The sequence below is a fragment of the Phyllobates terribilis genome, unplaced genomic scaffold, assembly GCF_046119375.1.
Source record: "Phyllobates terribilis strain yellow unplaced genomic scaffold, ASM4611937v1 Scaffold_1__5_contigs__length_1240528914, whole genome shotgun sequence".
Taxonomy (NCBI): Eukaryota; Metazoa; Chordata; class Amphibia; order Anura; family Dendrobatidae; genus Phyllobates; species Phyllobates terribilis.
The window spans coordinates 238,076,807-238,098,513 of NW_027362761.1; the positions used below are offsets into that span (position 1 = coordinate 238,076,807).

The 21,707-nt window shown below is 45.2% G+C and overlaps 1 protein-coding gene across 3 annotated transcripts in view; it reads right to left on the reverse strand.

Annotated features, from left to right (window-relative positions):
• Positions 1 to 5,167: 5,167 nt before the first annotated feature.
• LOC141255734 (uncharacterized) overlaps positions 5,168 to 21,707 on the reverse strand; it is a 971,797-nt gene continuing 955,257 nt past the window's right edge. For 2 of the 3 annotated variants that reach the window (XM_073671120.1, XM_073671121.1), the window contains 2 exons: positions 20,148 to 20,290; positions 5,168 to 5,633 (listed from right to left, as the gene is read on the reverse strand). In XM_073671120.1, the coding sequence (XP_073527221.1) occupies positions 5,625 to 5,633; positions 20,148 to 20,290 (152 nt within the window). In that variant the 3' untranslated portion in view covers positions 5,168 to 5,624. The remainder of the gene's footprint in view (positions 5,634 to 20,147; positions 20,291 to 21,707) is intronic. The other variant, XM_073671119.1, reaches the window with a different exon arrangement.

Here is a 21,707-nt window from a genome sequence, read left to right on the forward strand (position 1 = left end):
TCCTTGTAAGGAAGCGGGCGGCTCCCAGGGAAGGCGGGCAGGTAGTCACGGCAAGTGACAGGGACAGTCTCTGGGTAGAAGGGCAGGAAGTCACGGCAAGTGACGGGGACAGTCTCTTGACAGGCGGGTGGTCACGGCAAGTGACAGCAGGGTAAGAGTTTCTAGACGGGCAGGTGGTCACGGCAAGACAGCAGGGTAAGAGTCTCTAGACGGGCAGGTGGTCACGGCAAGTGACAGCAGGGTAAGAGTCTCTAGACGGGGCTAGCAGGCAGATAGCAGGTGAGTGCTCCCAGGTGAGCGGGCAATAGTCTCTGGACAGGCAGGTGGTCACGGCAAGTGACGGCAGAGCCTCCAGGTAGGCTAGCAGGCAGGTAGCAGTTGAGCGCTCCCAGGTGAGCGGGCAAGAGTCTCTGGACAAGCAGGTGGTCACAGCAAGTGACGGCAGAGCCTCCAGGTAGGCTAGCAGGCAGGTAGCAGGTGAGCGCTCCCAGGTGAGCGGGCAAGAGTCTCTGGACAGGCAGGTGGTCACAGCAAGTGACAGGCTGGTAGCAGGTGAGCGCCCCCAGGTGAGCGGGCAAGAGTCTCTGGACAAGCAGGTGGTCACAGCAAGTGATGGCAGAGCCTCCAGGTAGGCTAGCAGGCAGGTAGCAGGTGAGCGCTCCCAGGTGAGCGGGCAAGAGTCTCTGGACAAGCAGGTGGTCACAGCCAGTGACGGCAGAGCCTCCAGGTAGGCTAGCGGGCAGGTATCTGGCAGGTACTTCCTGGTCCGCAGGCGGACTGATCCATAGACAGACTGGCAGGAGCTGGTAGGCAGACTGTCGGACCACAGGATAGCAAGCAGGTAAGCAGATATCAGGCAGGTATCAGGCAGGTATCAAGCAGGAATCTGGCAGGTAACTGGCAGGTAACTGGTAACGGGACCTGAGGGCTGAAGCAGAGTTGAAAGGCTTTGCAACAACATTGCTCAGGCACCTCCATCTTGGAGGAGGTGCCTTATATATGGTGAGGTTCTCTGGCCATTGGCCGGGACTCCTTAGGGCGGCGCGCGTGGCCCCTTTAAGAGAGGGGGAGCGCGCGCCCTAAGCACAGAGGCCAGGAAGCAGCGCGCGCTGCCAGCAGAGCGGGAGGAAGACGCCGGGCACGGAGCGGAGAGGTGAGGGGAACGGCGTCCCTGCCTAGCTACAATATGTGGAACCTCTTGAGCCCTCACCCTTACCGCCGCCTTCAATAACGGTTGATGGTAATCTGGAGTTTCAGATTTCGAGGATTGTAGGTTCTCGTCACCAACATCGTTCCCTACAATACTTGCATTCAAAGGGTTATGGTCAAGAAGAGAGGATGTGGGTTTCAGCATCAGTGGTGAACGCTGCCAGTTGGTTCATTCATTCCACACCTTTTATCTCGTAGAGGGGGGGGGTACTGTCACAGGTGTGTCAGATGTGACAACAGACCGTCTCCCTGCAGTTGGCTGCAGAAGATCTCTTCGTTTGGCATTACAGATGCCCTCTTAGAACTGTATCACTCTAGGACCCAGCGCCTACCTCCCTCCTGCTGATTGACACCCAGGCCTGAGTGTTTAAATACTTCCTGTTTGCTACAGGGAGGCACCATTGATATTTACATGTTTCCTTGTGAAGGCTTCGAGCTTCTGGAGTCTGCTTACGTCCTCCCTGGTGCTGGGAGGACGTTTGGTGTAATCTTTCTGAAGTCGGCTCAAGCTAAGTTACTTTTCCCCGTGTGTGTCTCCCTTGTTGTCTTTAGTTGCTAGTGGGGACTGACTAGTGCTCATTCCCCCCTTCCCTATCCAGGGCCATGCTCTAGGGAAATACAGGGTTTAGGTTCCTGTGCGGCGATTGGTGAGGAACCAATATAGTGACGTTAGGAGAGACAGGGTAATATCAGATCAGCCTAGGAGGTGTCCACTCCCCCTTTCCCTAGTGTCTGGGCTTCCTTCCCCTCTCCCCTTTGTGTTGCACTTAGTCTTTCCCACACTTTGCGTGACAATTACTTTCCACCTAACAGTATGTTTTTGTCATCTTGCACACCAACAGTGGGGTGTCTTCCTTGCGGCCACTGCCTGGCCTGCACGAATGTCCTTCATAGCAAGACCTTTGACTCTGCTGGGTGTAATGACCAATTCAAGATCCTACATTGGATCTCTTGTGCGTGGCCTCTTATTTACGTGGGTCTCACCTCCAGAGAGCTTAGAGTCAGGGTCGGTGAGCACGTTAGGGACATTGATGCGGCCAGGCAAGTGGCCGACACCTCCGAACTCAAAACAATTCCCAGCCATTTTAGAGAATTTCACAATTGTGATTCTAGATCTCTCATGATTAAGGGCATTGATTTGGTACACCTCGGGACGAGGGGTGTTAATATCAAAAAACTCCTCGTACAACGCGAGGCTAGGTGGATAGTCACGCTTGACTAAACGCGCGGTGGGAAGTGACAACTACATCCCTCTCAGACGTTTTTAGGGTCTCGAGCCTGTGGGTAAGTGGCCCTTGATTATCAGGTCCCATTCTTTGAAGACAGCATCTTTTTATCTTATTCACAGGTCGCTTTTTTCTGACTATTCCTGGGTATTATTGCAGCACTGTCGGTGTTTACAACTAGACCACATGGTTCATATGTTGCCCTTGTGCCAGTTTCCCGTATACTGGGGCTTTGACCCTTTATTACTCCATGGTCATTTATCTTAATACCATTATGTGGTTACTATTCCTGTACCCCAGACTGGTTACTCTATAGGATGTTTGCTCTTGCACACTATTTTTAATTGTCTTTCACACTTTTTTTAGCTATGTATCATATATGTATTGAATAAAGAATTTGCTACATTGTTTACATCTTTAAAACTTCTCTTGTTTTCTCATGTTTGATGGAGTGATGTTGTTGTGCTGCCACACTCTCGCTTATGGGTATTGATGTGCCTCCAGCCATTATGTATCTGGGAACTGTTAATAATAGAAATGCCAAACATGTGGACACTAAACGTGGTATAGGCACACTGTGGGACTCATAGGGGAGGGGGGCATTTAGATTTGGGAATGCAGAATTTGCTGGATTTCTTTTGGGGGGTTGAGGAGCCGTAGCGCTTTTCCAGAGCCTTTGTACTACCAGTAACATGAAAGCTCCCTATATTTCCGTTAACAGATGATGGACCTGAGTGGGGACTTGTTTTTTTTGTGGATTGAGTTGAAGCTTTTTATTGGAAACATTTTACATATAGTTTGGGATCACATTTATCCGGTTCTCTAACGGATAAGCACTTACATCAGGGTTTCCATCTAAATCTAATGACGTGATTCAGATGAAACCACCGAGGGATCCATTCACTATAATGATGCAGCAGAGGTACTCTGGACTCCATAAGATAAAAGCTCTCATATCAAGAAAACCAGAGCAAATACAGTACAGACCAAAAGTTTGGACACACCTTCTCATTTAAAGATTTTTCTGTATTTTCATGACTTTGAAAATTGTACATTCACACTGAAGGCATCAAAACTATGAATAAACACATGTGGAATTATATACTTAAGAAAAAAAGTGTGAAACAACTGAAAATATGTCTTATATTCTAGGTTCTTCAAAGTAGCCACCTTTTGCTTTGATGACTGCTTTGCACACTCTTGGCATTCTCTTGATGAGCTTCAAGAGGTAGTCACCGGAAATGGTCTTCCAACAGTCTTGAAGGAGTTCCCAGAGATGCTTAGCACTTGTTGGCCCTTTTGCCTTCACTCTGCGGTCCAGCTCACCCCAAACCATCTCGATTGGGTTCAGCTCTGGTGACTATGGAGGCCAGGTCATCTGGCGTAGCACCCCATCACTCTCCTTCTTGGTCAAATAGCCCTTACACAGCCTGAAGGTGTATTTGGGGTCATTGTCCTGTTGAAAAATAAATGATGGTCCAACTAAATGAAAAACGGATGGAATAGCAAGCCGCTGCAAGATGCTGTGGTAGCCATGCTGGTTCAGTATGCCTTCAGTTTTGAATAAATCCCCAACAGTGTCACCAGCAAAGCACCCCCACACCATCACACCTCCTCCTCCATGCTTCACGGTGGGAACCAAAGATCTCAAATTTGGACTCATCAGACCAAAGCACAGATTTCCACTGGTCTAATGTCCATTCCTTGTGTTCTTTAGCCCAAATTGTCTCTTCTGCTTGTTGCCTGTCCTTAGCAGTGGTTTCCTAGCAGCTATTTTACCATGAAGGCCTGCTGCACAAAGTCTCCTCTTAACAGTTGTTGTAGAGATGTGTCTGCTGCTAGAACTCTGTGTGGCATTGACCTGGTCTCTAATCTGAGCTGCTGTTAACCTGCGATTTCTGAGGCTGGTGACTCGGATAAACTTATCCTCAGAAGCAGAGGTGACTCATGGTCTTCCTTTCCTGGGGCGGTCCTCATGTGAGCCAGTTTCTTTGTAGCGCTTGATGGTTTTTGCAACTGCACTTGGGGACACTTTCAAAGTTTTCCCAATTTTTCGGCCTGACTGACCTTAATTTCTTAAAGTAATGATAGCCACTCATTTTTCTTTACTTAGCTGCTTTTTTCTTGCCATAATACAAATTCTAACAGTCTATTCAGTAGGACTATGAGCTGTGTATCCACCAGACTTCTGCACAACACAACTGATGGTCCCAACCCCATTTATAAGGCAAGAAATCCCACTTATTAAACCTGACAGGGCACACGTGTGAAGTGAAAACCATTTCCGGTGACTACCTCTTAAAGCTCATCAAGAGAATGCCAAGAGTGTGCAAAGCAGTCATCAAAGCAAAAGGTGGCTACTTTGAAGAACCTAGAATATAAGACATATTTTCAGTTGTTTCATACTTTTTTGTTAAGTATATAATTCCACATGTGTTAATTCATAGTTTTGATGCCTTCAGTGTGAATGTACAATTTTCAAAGTCATGAAAATACAGAAAAATCTTTAAATGAGAAGATGTGTCCAAACTTTTGGTCTGTACTGTGGGTAAAGCGAGTAAATATCAAACTTGCTTATGTTAATGCTGTCTAATTAACTGAATCAATTTTAATAACATAAGAATAACCGATTAAGGTAACATCCTTAAAATACAATACCAATTGAAACCATGAAAAAAAACCAATTATAATGAAAATGTTTTATTAAAAAGCAAAAGCACCAACATTGGCATAGTTTACAATGGAAATACATAACACACAAGTTCAAAGTAATATAATTATTTCTAAAACTGAAGATTATATAGCTCCATCTCTGTCACAATGAGTAGTTTTTGAAGTTACGCCAATGTCAATACATTTTCATCTCCCCCAAATAGCCGTTTAGAGCATTTGGTGGGTTGTATGGCTCGTAACATAGTCATCAAGTGGATGAGAAGGATGAATCTGATTGAGATTTTCTGCAATATCATCATGCCATCTTTCTGCAGCTGTTTTTAGATATAATGCTTCCTTGCTTCTTCTGTTGCATTCCAGTTCCTCTAAATATGAATGCAATGTATATCTACAGTGTTAATGACATATTCATAGCTTGTATAATGGATATTGTAATAACAATATAGGTAGCATAGGGAATTGTCTCTTTGGGGAGGGGGATTGATATGCATACTCTAGCTTTCTTCTTTCTGCTTCTTACTTTACCTAAAACAAGAGTATTATTCAGTTAGTAAGTCACTGTGAAAAATGGTAACTTTATTTATGGCTCACTTAGCACATATGTAGGAAAAGTATATATATATATTTTTTTCATTGTAAATGTATGCATAGTAGTGCTTGAAAATTTTTGAACCCTTCAGAATTTTCCATATTTCTGCATAAATTTGACCCAAAAATATATCAAATTTTCACATAAGTCCTTGGAGTAGATAAAAAGAACCAAATCAAGCAAATTAGACAAAAATATTAGACTTCATTATTTTTTAATTGAGGAAAATGATCCAATATTACATTTCTATGAGTGGGAAAAGTATGTGAACCTTCACTTTCAGTATCTAGTGTGACCCCATTGTGCAGCAAAAGCTGCATCTAAACATTACTGGTAATTGTTGATTATTCCTGAAAATCGGCTTAGAGGAATTTTAGCCCATTCATTCTTACAAAAAAGCTTCAACTCTGTTATGTCGGTGGGCTTTTTCCCATGAACTGCTCACTTCAGATCCTTCCACAACATTTTTATAGGATTAAGGTCATAACTTTCACTTGGCTAACCCAAAAATGTAACTTTGCTGATAAAATTAAAATGAACCGGACAGCTGATGCATGCTGCTCGATCCACGGGCAACATGTATAAGATACTGGCTGTATAATTTCAGTCCAGTATGTCTAACTCAAACGCTGCGGTGTTTCAGAGAAAAACATATATTAAAAGATGCTGGGGATCGAGCAGCGCTGGAGACTAGTCGAACCACTCACCAGCTGCCTTGTATTCACAGGTCTCTTCCTATACGCACACGGGAAAAGCAGCCGGGAACAGCTCGTCTGTCTAGTCTCCAGCGGCTTTTAAAGAATGTTTTTTCTCTGAAACACTGCGGCATTTCAGAGTTAAACATACCTGGCTGAGATCGTACAGCCGGTTTTCTGTAAGACGTCATTATTCCAGGAAGCCATCCTGGCCTAAATGCAGTAAAAAAGACCCAAACTCTGATACTACCACCACCATATTCCACAGATGGTATGAGGAAAACTATCATAAACAGTTCCTAATGTGAGAGAGACCTTTAGTTGCTTAGAGATTTCCTTGGGTTCCTTCATGACCTAGCAGACTATGCTTTGCTTTTGGACTGATCTTTGTTGGTCAAACACTCCTGGAGAAAGAAGTAACGGACTCAAATTTCCCCCATTTGTACACAATCTGTCTGACTATGGATTGATGGAATCCAAACTTTTTAGAGATGTAAGGTTTTTCAACCTGATGAGTATCAACAACTCTGTGTTGTGAAGATTAGACTTTGATATTTCCTTATTCTTTAATTAAAACAAGTCACCCACTGTCTCACACCTGATTATTATTCCATTGAAAACACCAGACTCTAATTTTAACCTTTTAATTGTATGCTAATCCTAAAGGTTAAAATATTTTTGCCACTTACAGAAATGTAATATTGGATAATTTTCCTCAATAAAAAAAATGACAATGTCTAATATGTTTGACTGTGATTTGAACTGATTTGGTTCTCTTTATCTACTTTTAGGACTTGTGAAAATCTGATGAAGTTTCAGGTTAAATTTGTGAATAATTATCAAATAATTTTTGCCTCTTTTTTTCGACTTCAATCACCGCTCAGTAAACAGTGAGCAGTGGCTGTAACCACGCCCTAGCAATGACTGACAGCTGGCTCTCCAGTGCATCAGTGCAGAGCCGGCTGTCAGTCAGTGCCGAGGCATGATTACAGGTGACTGATGCCGCGCCTCTATAACGTACAGCCCAAGGCTGCCGGGAGGAATAAAGTTAATTTCCTTCAAAGCAGTGGGGCTCTCAGTGTGGCGGCTGTGCGGCTTCAGAACACTATTAACCTGCAGATTAACCCTATATCTGCAGGTTAGTAGCATTTTTTGACATGACGGGTTTCCTGTAAAGAAATGTTAACAAACAAATACAGCCATTTATTCAACCTATATTAACCTGTGTTAATGAAATATGCACATTACTTGACTTGATATAAATAAGACATTCAATATGTGCATCTCTTATGTTGATTAGTTGAACCCTTTATAACCTTCCTACCCTTAGGCTGCCTTACACATTAGATACTTGTTATCTGAACTTTTATTAGGCCAATAGCTTGTAAGAAGGAAAAACTTGCCTGGAGTATAGAACTAAAGCTCTAGTATCTGTAAAACTTGTATTCTATTCAACTACCGTTTATCATTAGTGATGAGCGAGTACCGTAATATTCGTAATCGCTATACTCGTAACAAGTACTTTGTAATAATTGCTTATTCGTTCCGAATAGCGAGTACAATGTAAGTCAATGGGAAATGCGTGTAATTTTCTGCTGGACCCTACAAAAGGGTCTGGGGGCCTGAGGAAAAGGCTGAAATGGATGGGAAAGTGATGAAACAGAATGGGAAGAGCCTGGAGAATATGCCTGCATGCATTTCTGACTGACATATGGTTTCTGGGAATAAGTTTATTGCAGTATTACACCACTTTTACAGACACACAAGAACAACTACCAAACCTAACCTAAAATTGCATTTAACAAGCCAAAAAGGTTAAGAAACAGTTTTTCCTGCACAATCACTTGTATATAAGGCTAAATAAACCAGAGAAACCAAAAAAATATCCCTTTTAGCCTTTGTTCACACATACTGATGTGGCTTTTTTTTGCCTTTTACAATTGGGAGGGCCCTGACTTATACATTTTGTAGGTCCCTCTGTCATACATAATTTTTAGTTCACCATTCCCCAGCACTTTACAACCACAGCAAGAGCGTACCAGTAGGTATGTTGATCTTTGACCTGAGAGGCCTCAGGTGGCTCTATAACATGCGTTTTGGAGGGACAGCTGTTACTTAGACATTTGGGCAGTCCCTCCATCATTGACACTCAAATAGTGGAATACATATTCCATAGCAGTTTACAAAGTGCCCATTGTAGTGTTGGGCTTGGCCCTCCTCCTCCTCCACCACCATGTGATACTGCGGCCCTAAATTCAAATGTTCAGAGGGCCTGCAGGAGGCAGGAAAGCTGAGTTTTGTGAGAGCCCTCATGTGGCCTTGTAACATACATTGTAAGTGCCCTCCTCTAGATATTTTGGAGGTGCCTCTTGTGTACATTTGAGAGTGCCCTCACTTATTCATATTGTAGGGCCCTCACTCTATTATTTAACTAATTTAAGGGCAAAGACTACAGAGAAAAAGACCAAGAGACATAGAATACTAGAAGGTAGCAGTGAGTGCGGCCTGCGATCCTCAGGTTTGGCTTAACTCTGTGAACCGGAAAAAATAAAGCTGCACTATTCAACTGGATGACGAGCTCAAATATATCACTTGTGCAAGTCAATGCACAAAGGATATATGGTGCCCCCCTCCAGGATGTAAAAATTAGCCCTATGGGCTGAGTCATGGTTGATGCAGGAAGCCACCATCCCAAGGGCTTCCAATCACAAATAGCAGTTAGGCTGGAGTAGGAATACTGTCCTGGTTTTTCCACTGCAAAATGTGCATAGGATTTGTAAAAATTAGCCCTATGGGCTGAGTCATGGTTGACGAAGGAAGGAAACGGGTTTTTATGGGTAGGGAGTGATGTTAACAGCAGCAGCATGAATCTGCATTTTTGGTGAATTAAGGTTGGCTTGCTGTCATCTGGATTACAAACTGTGGAGATATCCAGTCCTTGTTGAATTTAATCAGAGTAAGTCTGTCTGCATTTTCCGTGGAGAGGCGTGTGCGCCTATCAATGATGATTGCCCCAGCGGAACTGAAAATATGCTCTGACACCACACTAGCAGCCGGGCAGGCCAGCACCTCCAAGGCATATAAGGAGAGGTCGGGCCAAGTGTTCAGCTTAGACACAAAATAATTAAAGGGAACTAGCTTCAGAAAGGACGCACATATGGTCACTTAAGTACCCCTTGACCATGTTCTGCAACTTGTCCCTCCTTGGCATTGTTACAGGCACAGATAGCCCTTGCTGTTGTGCTGGTTTATTGAAAATTGCCAAATTTGTGCACATTTTCCCCCCACCTCTGTTGGAGCTGGTGTTCGTCTCTCTCCCCATTATCCCTTGGTGTTGAAAAGAGCCGGTACCTCTGCCACCAGCATTGTCTGAGGGTGATGTTTTCAGCAACTGATCTTCAACGGCCCTCTTGAACAATTCCATTGTAAAACTTTTTGGTGACTCCAAAAGGAGAGAAGGAAATTTCTCCTTGTACCATGGATCGAGAAAGGTGGCCAACCAGTATAGGTTGTTGATAAAATGTGTATCACGCGAGGGTCTTGCCACAGACACTTACACATGAACTGTGCCATGTGGGCCAAGTTGCAAAAAGGCAAATGTTCTGTGTCCCCAACAGTAGAAACAGTACCCATCCTCTCCTCACGCTGACTCGCCTCCTCCTCCACCTCCTCCTCTCCAGCCCATCCAGGCTGGACAGACATGAAGCTTGGGTTGGGTGTCCCCTCGGTAGAACAGAAAAACAAGTCCTCTCCCTCCTCATCCTCCTTATCTTCCCATGTTGCCTCTGAATATTGGCTGGGCTGGGTAGTATCATCCATTGGAAAATCTGGCTTCATACCAACATGCTGCGCACTCAAAGCTTCCTCTTTGAGATTATGCAGTGATTGTTTCAAGAGACACAGCAGTGGGATGGTTAGGCTGATAATAGCCTGATCACCGCTCACGAGGTTGGTGCAGTACTCAAAGTTCTCAAGAACCTCACAAATGTCAGCAATCCACACCCACTCAACAGTTGTTATGTGTGGTGGCTGACTCTCAGTCTGTTGGGCATGTTGAAGCTGGTATTCAGCTACTGCCCTCTGCTGTTCACTAATCCTCGCCAACATATGATAGGTTGAGTTCCACCGAGTGGGCAGGTCTCAAATGAGTCGGTGACTTGGCAAATTCAAGCACTTTTGCAGCACTGTAAGAGCAGCAAAAGTGGTAGAGGAATGGCTGAAATGGATGCTAATACGGCGCACCTTCTCAAGTAGGTACGGCAAGTCACGGTAAGTTTTCCGAAATTTCTGGACAACTAGGTTCAGCACGTGAGCCATGCATGGCACGTTTACCAGCTTGCCGACCTTTAAAGCCTCCACCAGGTTACCCCCATTATCGCAGACGACCAGACCGGATTTGAGGTGCAGCGGGGAGAGCCACTGATCGGTCTGTTGTTTTAAAGCTTGCCACAGCTCGGCTGCTATGTGTGCTTTCTGACCAGATCAGAAACAGACCAGCTCAGCAGAGCGTGTTGCCGCTTTGCCGATGCGCTGCTGCACAGGTCCCAGCTTGGCAGTGATGGGGAGGGTAATTCAGCAGAGGATGAGGAGCGGGAGGAGGGGAGAGAGGAAGTGGAATATGAAGAGGTGGAAACCCTGACAGAAGTTGGGCCCGCCATTCTTGGCGTGGGTAGGATGTCTGATGATCCAGTTTGTGCCTTTGTCCAACCCTCCACCAGGTTCACCCAGTGTGCCATGACAGAAATGTATCGTCCCTGTCCACAACAACTTGTCCAGGTGTCTGTTGTTAGGTGGACCTTCCCAGTTACGGTGTTGGTGAGAGCACGGTTCAGATTGTTTAACACGTGCTTGTGTAATGCAGGGACGGCACACCGGGCAAAATAGTGGCGGCTGGGAACACTGTATCGTGGGGCAGCCACCAACAAGAGATCACGGAAAGACTGTGTTCCAACAAGCCTAAACGGCAACATCTCCACAGCTAATAATTTGGCAATGTGCGAGTTTAGTATTTGTCCCTGTGGGTGCGTGGCTGGGTATTTACGCTTTCTTTCCAAGCTCTCAGGCATGGACAATTGGACGCTTTGCTGGAATAAGGAAGTGGATGTGGTCAATGTTTGTTGTGTGTGAACAACCGCAGCTTGTGAGCAGGAGGTATGAGTGCCTGCATCCTGAACTGCAGATTCTGAAGGACATAGCCCAGGCGATATGGCATTGGTTTGACCCGCAGACGCAGATTTGGTACCCTGGTGTTCAGCCCACCTACTGGGGTGCTTGGCTGATGGTGCTCAGGTTGCCTTTGCCCTGGCCTCTGCTCAACTTGGTATGACAGATGCTACAGACTACAATGTTTTTCTCTGAAGGACTTTCAGAAAAAAAATTCCACACAGCAGCTGAACGCCCCCTTGCCCTGACTTGGCGCACAGTGGGGGTGCTCTTTGGAACAGTTGACCCAGTTCTCACTCTGGGCAAACCACGACCCCTTGGTGCCTGTGTTGGTGCTACATAGCCATCTTCCTCTGTGTTGCTGTCATGGCTATGCATGCCAACGGTCCAGGTTGGATCAGTGGACTCATCATCAACCACCTCGTCTTCCATCTCATCCTCCATCCCAGTTGACATTGTAGGCTGACCTGATGGCAACTGTCTCATCATCATTAGCCTCCACCTCTGGAGACAGTAAATACAGTTCCTCCAAGTGGCTTTCTTCTGGCCGTAGGTCCTCAAATACTTGAGCATCAATGCACGCCACCTTCTCTTGTCCCTCTTCAATACTGCACGGTTATAGGCCAGAGTCAACCAAAGGATACGTACCAAACAGATCCTCGGAGTGGCCAAGCTTGGGGTCATATGTCTCCTGTGACTGATAATGGCAGAAAGAAGGAGAAACAGCTTCAGGATTGGATGGGCCAGCCTTCTGTGTATCGACAGTAGACTGTGTGGTCGTGGAAGATTTGTTGCTGCTTGGCAAATGGGTAGAGGCCTTGTCTGCTATCCAAGACAGAATCTGCTCTCGCTCTTCTGTCTTCCACACACGTTCACGTTCCAGACTGGGAAATTTTTCCAGAAACATTGTGGATGCATCAAGCTTCTTCTGACCTGACACAGACTGAGTGCCTTCTCGTGCACCACTGACCACGTCCATGTCCAGGGTCGGACTGGGCTGGCGGGATACCGGGAATTTTCCCGGTGGGCCCCGCCCCCTGCTGCAGATGAGAGGGGGAGAAGAGAGCAAAAAAAAAAATCCTGCGGTTTTAAGGGGCACGGGCCCTTTAAAAGCGCAGGCACAGTGTATGCGGGGACGCGCGCACGCGGCGTTCATTACCTGAACCACCGCGGCGCACGTCCCAGTGAAGCAGCTGAAGCTGCGCGTCTCCCTTCGCCGGCCGGCGTATGACGTCATCGTCATGCGCCTGCTGTGAAGGAGGCGCGCAACTCAGGAGAAGGAGGACACCGCACGGGAGCGCAGGAAGGTAAGAGGTGTGTGTGTATGTAATGGTCTGGGCCCCTGGCTGGATACACAAGGTGGGAAGCCCAGCTGGACAGTGGACAGACACACAAGGGAGGGAAGCCCAGCTGGACAGACACACAAGGGGGGAAGCCCAGCTGGACAGACACACAAGGGGGGAAGCCCAGCTGGACAGACACACAAGGGGGGAAGCCCAGCTGGACAGACACACAAGGGGGGAAGCCCAGCTGGACAGAACACACAAGGAGGGAAGCCCAGCTGGACAGACACACAAGGGGGGAAGCCCAGCTGGACAGACACACAAGGGGGGAAGCCCAGCTGGACAGACACACAAGGGGGGAAGCCCAGCTGGACAGACACACAAGGGGGGAAGCCCAGCTGGACAGACACACAAGGGGAGAAGCCCAGCTGGACAGACACACAAGGGGGAAGCCCAGCTGGACAGACACACAAGGGGGGAACCCCAGCTGGACACACAAGGGGGGAACCCCGTCTGGATACACAAGGAGGGAACCCCATTTGTACACTCAAAGGAGAACCCCGTCTGGACACACAAGGGGGGAACCCTGCCTGGACACACAAGGGGGAACCCTGCCTGGACACACAAGGGGGGACCCTGGCTGGACACACAAGGGGGGACCCTGGTTGGACACACAAGGGGGGACCCTGGCTGGACCCAGGCAAAGGGGGGGTGGGCAGGATGGATATATGGGGGGCAGGCTGGACTCATGGAGGCCAGGATGAATATATGGGGGGCAGAATGGACAAATAGAGGTCAGGATGGATATATGGGGGGGCATGCTGGACACATGGGAGGCCAGGACGGATATATGGGGGGGCAGGTTGGACACATGGGAGGCCAGGATGGATACATGGGGGGGCAGGCTGGACTCATGGAGGCCAGGATGGATATATGGGAGGGGGCAATCTGGACACATGGAGGCCAGGATGGATCTATGGGGGGGGCAGGCTGAACACATGGAGGCCAGGATGGATCTATGGGGGGGGGACAGGCTGGACACATTGGGGGCTAGGATGGATATGTGGAGGGGCAGGCTCGATACACGTGGGCTAACATAAATATATGGAGGGGCACGCTGGATTTATGGGGGGTGTCAGGATGGATATATGAGGAGGCAGGCTGGACACATGGAGGCCAGGATGGATATGTAGGGGGAGCAGGCTGGACACATGGATATATGGGTGGGGCAGGCTGGACACATGGAGTTCAGGATGGATATATGGGGGGGCAGGATGGATATATGGGTAGGTGTAAGGATGGATATATGCAGGGGGGGAGAGGGCAGGATGGATATATAGAGGGTAGGCTGGACACATGGAGTCCAGGATGGATATATGGGGAGGCAGGCTGAAAACATGGAGGCAAGGATGGATATGTGGGGGGGGGGCAGGCTGGCCACATGGGGGGCTAGGATGGGTATATGGGAGGGGGCAGGCTCGATACACGTGTGCTAGGATAAATATATGGAGGGGTCACACTGGACAAATGGGGGCCAGAAGGGATATGTGCAGGGGGGTGTCAGGATGGATACATGGAGTCCAGGATGGATATATGGAGGGGCAGGCTGGAAACATGGAGGCAAGGATGGATATGTGGGGGGGCAGGCTGGCCACATGGGGGGCTAGGATGGATATATGGGGGGGAGGGCAGGCTCAATACATGTGGGCTAGGATAAATATATGGAGAGGCCACCCTGGACATATGGGGGCCAGAAGGGACATATGGGGGTGCCTGGCTGGACAAGGGACTTAATTACTGTTTGGGGGCCAAATTGAGGAACATACTTTATTAGTTTATGGTGGCCAGTGGGGAACATTATTACTTTAGATTCCAATTATTATTATTACATTATTACTTCAGTAATATAATTTACTTTTTAGGAAACTGTTTTCCATGGGATGGAACAAAAGAGGAGTCCTGTTACTGTGCAGGATGGTACTATGTTGCTTTTTTTCTTCAACTGGTGTAGTGTAGAAGTCGGGGGGAAAAGTGGGAATATTCTCTAGAAGAGATCAGTTATTGATAACTGTGTGTTATTTTCTGCATAGACGATTCCTGGCTGGAAGAAGTGATGGCCGTCTGTGCCTGATGAAGAAGAAAAGCGAAGATGAAGGACTTCACCTAGAGACATCACTGGTGAGTCAGTGTATTACATGTACACTTACACTACACATGTGGTCAAAATTGTTGGTACCCCTCGTTTCATGAAAGAAAAACCCACAATGGTCACAAAAATAACTTGAATCTGATAAATTACAAACTTTTGAAAATGAACAAATGAAAGTCAGACATTGCTTTTCTGCTTCCACAGAATTTTAAAAAAAATTAACCTCATGAAATAGGCCTGGACAGAAATGATGGCTCTTCTTAACTTAATATTTTGTTGAACAACTTTGTTGAATCACTGCAATCAAAGGATTCCTGTAACTGTCAATGAGACTTCTGCACCTCTCCACAGGTATTTTGGCCCACTCCTCATGAGCAAACTGCTATAGTTGTCTCGTGTTTGAAGGTTGCCTTTTCCATGTTTCAGCTCTTTCCAAAGATGCTCAATAGGATTTAGGTCAGGGCTCATAGAAGGCCACTTCAGAATAGTCCAATGTTTTCCTCTTAGCCATTCTTGGGTCATTATCCTGTTGCAAGATCCATGACCTGCGACTGATACCAAGCTTTCTGACACTGGGCAGCACATTTCTCACTAGAATCCCTTGATAGTCTTGAGATTTCATTGTACCCTGCAGAGATTCAAGACACCTTGTGCCAGATGCAGCAGAGCAGCCCCAGAACATAACAGCCTCCCCCATGTTTCACAGTAGGGACAGTGTTCTTTTCTTGATATGCTTCATTTTTCCGTCTGTGAACATAGAGCTGATGCGCCTTGCCAAAAACTTCCATTTTTGTCTCATCTGTCCATAGGACATTCTCCCAGAAGTTTGTGGCTTGTCAACATGTAGTTTGGCAAATTCCAGTCTGGCTTTTTTATTATTTTTTTTTTTCAACAATGGTGTTCTCCTTGGTCGTCTCCCATGAAGTCCACTTTGGATCAAACAACGATGGATAGTACGATCTGACACTGATGTTCCTTGAGCTTGAAGTTCACCTTTAATCTCTTTAGAAGTTTTCCTGGACTCTTCTGTTACCATTCATATTATCCGTCTCTTTGATTTGTCATCAATTTTCCTCCTGCGGCCACGTCCAGGGAGGTTGGCTACAGTCCCATAGATCTTAAATTTCTGAATAATATGTGACACTGTAGTCAAAGGAACATAAAGCTGCTTGGAGATGGTCTTATAACCTTTACCTTTAACATGCTTTTATATAACTTTCTTTCTAATCTCCCGAGACAACTCTTTCCTTGGCTTCCTCTGGTCCATGTTAAGTGTGGTACACACCATGTCACCAAACCTCACAGTGAGTATCTGTAGCCCTATATACAGGTCACTGGCTGATTACAAGATTGTAGACACCTGTGATGCTAATTAGTGGGCACAACTTGATTTAACATGTCCCTTTTGTCACAATATTTTCAGGGGTACCATAATTTCTTTCCAGGCCTATTTCATGAGTTAAATTTTTTTAAAATTCTGTGGAAGCAGAAAAGCAATGTCTGACTTTCATTTCTTCATTTTCATAGATTTTTAAATTTATTATTACTTTTGTCAGATTCAAGTTATTTCTGTGACCATTGTGGGTTTTTCTTTCATTAAACGAGGGGTACCAACAATTCTGATCACGTGTGTATATAGTATATACAGAGTTCCTGTGTATGTCACTGGTGATCACTGTATTACGTATACACTATATACAGAGCTTCTGTGTATAATGTCACTGGTGACCACTGTATTACCTTTACACTATATACAGAGCTGCTGTTTATAATGTCACTGGTGATCACTGTGTTACCTGTACACTGACACTATATACAGAGCTCCTGTGTATAAAATCACTGGTGATCACTGTATTTATTACCTGTACACGAACACTATATACAGAGCTCCTGTGTATAATATCACTGGTGATCACTGTATTACCTGTACAATGACACTATATACAGAGCTCCTGTGTATAATGTCACTGGTGATCACTGTGTTACCTGTACACTAACACTATATAGAGAGCTCCTGTGTATAATGTCGCTGGTGGCAATAACAGTGTTGTTAGTATTGTGGTTTGTATTCATGATCAGTATTGTAGTATTTGGTCACTTTGGGGTGGTAATATGTGGTCTGGTCATGGTGTGGCCATATTTGTTCCTTGTATGTGGTATTATTCAGTCACTATGTTGTGGTAATATGTGATCTAGTCATGGTGTGGCGATATTTGTCCCTTTTGTATGTGGTATTATTGGTGTTGATATCGTGAACTGTGTTGTGTATGGCGGTCATTTTGTTCTTGCTGATATTAACTAGGAAAAGATTTTTTTCCATTAGGCCACAGCCCCACCATTAGTATTTGGTTAGTATTTTTTCTCAGGAGTCGCTGCCAAAACAAGTAGTGGGTGATAAATGCAGAATTGGTGACTTGTTCCTATTCTACCTTTTCTCTGATTGTTCCTCACCTGGTTTTGGCTCCCACTCCTGAAAAAAAAATACTGACCGGATACTGACCAAATACTGATAGTGGGGCCGTGGCTTTAGAGATTAAATACTTGGACCAGAGTGGCAGAGATGCACTTACAGGGGTTCTCCGGTGAAAACAAGTAATCACCTCTCCACAGGATCAGTGATAATATTGATTGGTGGGGGTCTGACTGCTGGGACACAATTGGCAGAATGTGGAGTTTTTCTCCCCATTAAACTGGAGCGGCATGTGCGACTCGACCACTGATCCATTCATTCCTTCAGTGGCTGTGAGCGCAGCTCTTTTTTGGAAGCCCCCAAGAGAATGAATGGAGCTGCGGTCAGACGTCCCACCTGCCGCTGCATTTTAAAATGGGGATAAGTGTCCTGTCGGGGATAAAACGTCCCCATTCTTCTGATAGGTGCGTTTTCCAATGTTCGGACCCAAACGATCAATAAGTTATTACCGATCCTGTAGAGCCCATGGATCGGTGATAACTTGTTTTAACCAAAGAAGCCCTTTAATGCAAACTACCGTAATTGTACATCCCAGTTAGTGTCGCACAGTAGATGTGCAGGAGCCGCCAGTCAATGCTCCACTATAACAGGGATAGCGGATAACAGATATTTGCATATGGCTGTAGGTGGGCCCCTAGAGTCAGTTCTCCCTGTGGGCCCCAGACACCCCAGTCCGATCCTGTCCACGTCCCTTAACAACAGGCTTTTTTGGCATTTTGGGTTTTGTTGACAGATTTTCAGATGTTGATGGCACAAGCCAAGCTAGCTGTCACAGCCAAAATAGTGGGTAAAATGGCCTGGTGCGTGCTTGGTAGCAGGCAGTAGGAAATGTTTGGACTACTGCTTTGTGTAGTGCACTAAACGCCTTTTTAAGTGGACCAATGTGAACATAAGGCAGGCTGTCACCCCAAATACAGCGGGGAAAATGGCATGGTGCATGCTTGGTAGCAGACAGTAGGAAATGTTTGGACTACTGCTTTGCGTAGTGCACTAAACGCCTTTTTAAGTGGACCAATGTGAACAGAAGGCAGGCTGTCACCCCAAAAACAGCGGGGAAAATGGTCTGGTGCATGCTTGGTAGCAGGCAGTAGGAAATGTTTGGACTACTGCTTTGCATAGGGCACTAAACGCCTTTCTAAGTGGACTAATGTGGACAGAAGGCAGGCTGTCACCCCAAAAACAGCGGGGAAAATGGGCTGGTGCGTGCTTTGTAGTAGAAATGTTTGGACTACTGCTTTGCGTTCAGCACTTACCGCCTTTTTAAGTGGACTAATGTGGATAGCAGAAGCCAGGCTCTGACCCCTAAAACAGCGGGGAAAATAGACCGGTGCTTTTAGAAAAAAAGGCAGCACAAAATACTACTAATCTGTGTGCTGGAAAAATATTGCTTTGCCTCTGACAAGAGCTGTTTTAAGATGGACACTGGAAGAACACTTTAACCTCTCCCTACCTAATACACAATCTCTCCCTCCCTGTACTCTGACTTTATTTTGTGTCTTCAGCTCTGAAAAGAGCTATTTTTTGGTGGTATTATGGAGCTAATTAGCGGCTCATCATTTGTAAACAGGTCTGCACTGAAGAAAACAATGGCCGCCTATACACACTAAATGATCTATTACAGATCCTTCACTGTTCATCTGAAGCACAGTCTACCTGTTTAAACAGGCTATTAAATGACTGACAACCAGGAAACATGGTGGTAGCCATGTTCGGAAACATGGTGGATGACAACTCTTTATCTGTGATATATAGATATCTACAGAGACTGATCTCATGTCACTGTATAATCCACATTTTCATTTCTGAAATAAAGTTCTGTTATATCTGATACCTGATTGCTTCCTGTGTTGATACAATACACTGATAGTACCCCCCTTACAAGCTATATCACCCCACTCCACTCAGCTCGGCCAAGTGTGTATGAGTTGTGTCTGGGGAATGGGGCGTAAACTGCTGGTGGTAGTTAATCTCCCTGAAAGCAAAAGGTTTGTCTATGTTGAAATCCATCTTTTTCCTGACATCTGCTGTACAGGGAGAGTTGTGAGGCCTCAATACACATTAGATATTTGGCCTTGTCTTGCCAAAATGTATGAGTTTATCAAATGTACAGAGACATAACTTGAAGCTTGTGGGCCCCAATACAAAATCTCCAATGGAGCCCTCAACTAACACAGGTCTTTAATAGTAGTTGTCTTTACATATGGGGCAAAGGAACCTTTGGGAGCCCCCCTAGTCTCCAGGGCCTGTGCACAATTGCAACCCCTGCACCTATTATAGTTATAGCCCCTTCTAATGTGTTTTGCTATCTTTGCAATATAAGCCTAAGCACAGCTCATTGCTAGCATTATTTAGCCATATGCACATGGTGAACTTTCATAAGACATGCAATCCCCTCTCCCTAAGAATTCATATAATGTTACTACTTTTCTTTAGGTTTCTTACAACCTTTTTAGAAAAAAAAACTTTCAGGTATTCCATATTGCAGACAAGTACAACATAGATCTGTAATATGGACATATTCATGATCTTTCACTCAAAAATTATTTTAGATTTTAAAGTGATACTCCACATTTGATTGAAATTATCTAGATGTCATTACATAAAAAAGACACCAGAAAATTATATAAAAGCTATAACGTTTTATACATGTTATAATTATACTACTTTCATAAAAAAACATTTTCATGTACCTTAACAAAAGTGACAAAGCTGCTATAGATCAATGTTACCAAGAACAGGGTAATGAAGGTAGATGTTGTTGTCCACACACTGTTGATCTCTTCGAGCTCCTGTAGCTCTTCCCCTCCATCATCTTGATAGACAGTATTGATATCTGCAGGTATAGTTAGAATACAGAATATAGTTAAGTCTCCTTTATTATAATGTGCTGATAGTTATTGTAAAGTGTAAGCTGGTAATCCAGATGCTTAAATAATTTTACAACACCAAAAGACTCTTTTGAAATGGAACTTTGCCACATACAGTGGTGGCCAAAAGTATTGGCACCCCTGAAATTCTGTCAGATAATACTCAGTTTCTTCCTGAAAATGATTGCAATCACAAATTCTTTGGTATTATTATCTTCATTTAATTTGCTTGCAAGGAAAAAACACAAAAGAGAATGAAGCAAAAATCAAATCATTGATCATTTCACACAAAACTCCAAAAATGGGCCAGACAAAAGTATTGGCACCCTCAGCCTAATACTTGGTTGCACAACCTTTAGCCAAAATAACTGCGAACAACCACTTCCGGTAACCATCAATGAGTTTCTTACAATGCTCTGCTGGAATTGTAGACCATTCTTCTTTGGCAAACTGCTCCAGGTCCCTGATATTTGAAGGGTGCCTTCTCCAAACTGCCATTTTGAGATCTCTCCACAGGTGTTCTATGTGATTCAGGTCTGGACTCATTGCTGGCCACCTTAGAAGTCTCCAGTGCTTTCTCTCAAACCATTTTATAGTGCTTTTGGAAGTGTGTTTTGGGTCATCGTCCTGCTGGAAGACCCATGACCTCTGAGGGAGACCCAGCTTTCTCACACTGGGCCATACATTATGCTGCAAAATTTGTTGGTAGTCTTCATACTTCATAATGCCATGCACACGGTCAAGCAGTCCAGTGCCAGAGGCAGCAAAGCAACCCCAAAACATCAGAGAACCTCAGCCATGTTTGACTGTAGGGACTGTGTTCTTTTCTTTGAATGCCTCTTTTTTTTCCCTGTACACTCTATGTTGATGCTTTTTCCCAAAAAGCTCTACTTTTGTCTCATCTGACCAGAGAACATTCTTCCAAAACGTTTTAGGCTTTCTCAGGTAAGTTTTGGCAAACTCCAGCCTGGCTTTTTTATGTCTCGGGGTAAGAAGTGGGGTCTTCCTGGGTATCCTACCATACAGTCCCTTTTCATTCAGACGACAACGGATAGTACGGGTTGACACTGTTGTACCCTCGGACTGCAGGGCAGCTTTAACTTGTTTGGATGTTAGTCGAGGTTCTTTATCAACTATCCGCACAATCTTGCGTTGAAATCTCTCGTCAATTTTTCTTTTTCGTCCACATCTAGGGAGGTTAGCCACAGTGCCATGTGCTTTAAACTTCTTGATGACACTCCGCACGGAAGACACAGGAACATTCAGGTCTTTGGAGATGGACTTGTAGCCTTGAGATTGCTCATGCTTCCTCACAATTTGGTTTCTCAAGTCCTCAGACAGTTCTTTAGTCTTCTTTCTTTTCTCCATGCTCAATGTGGTACA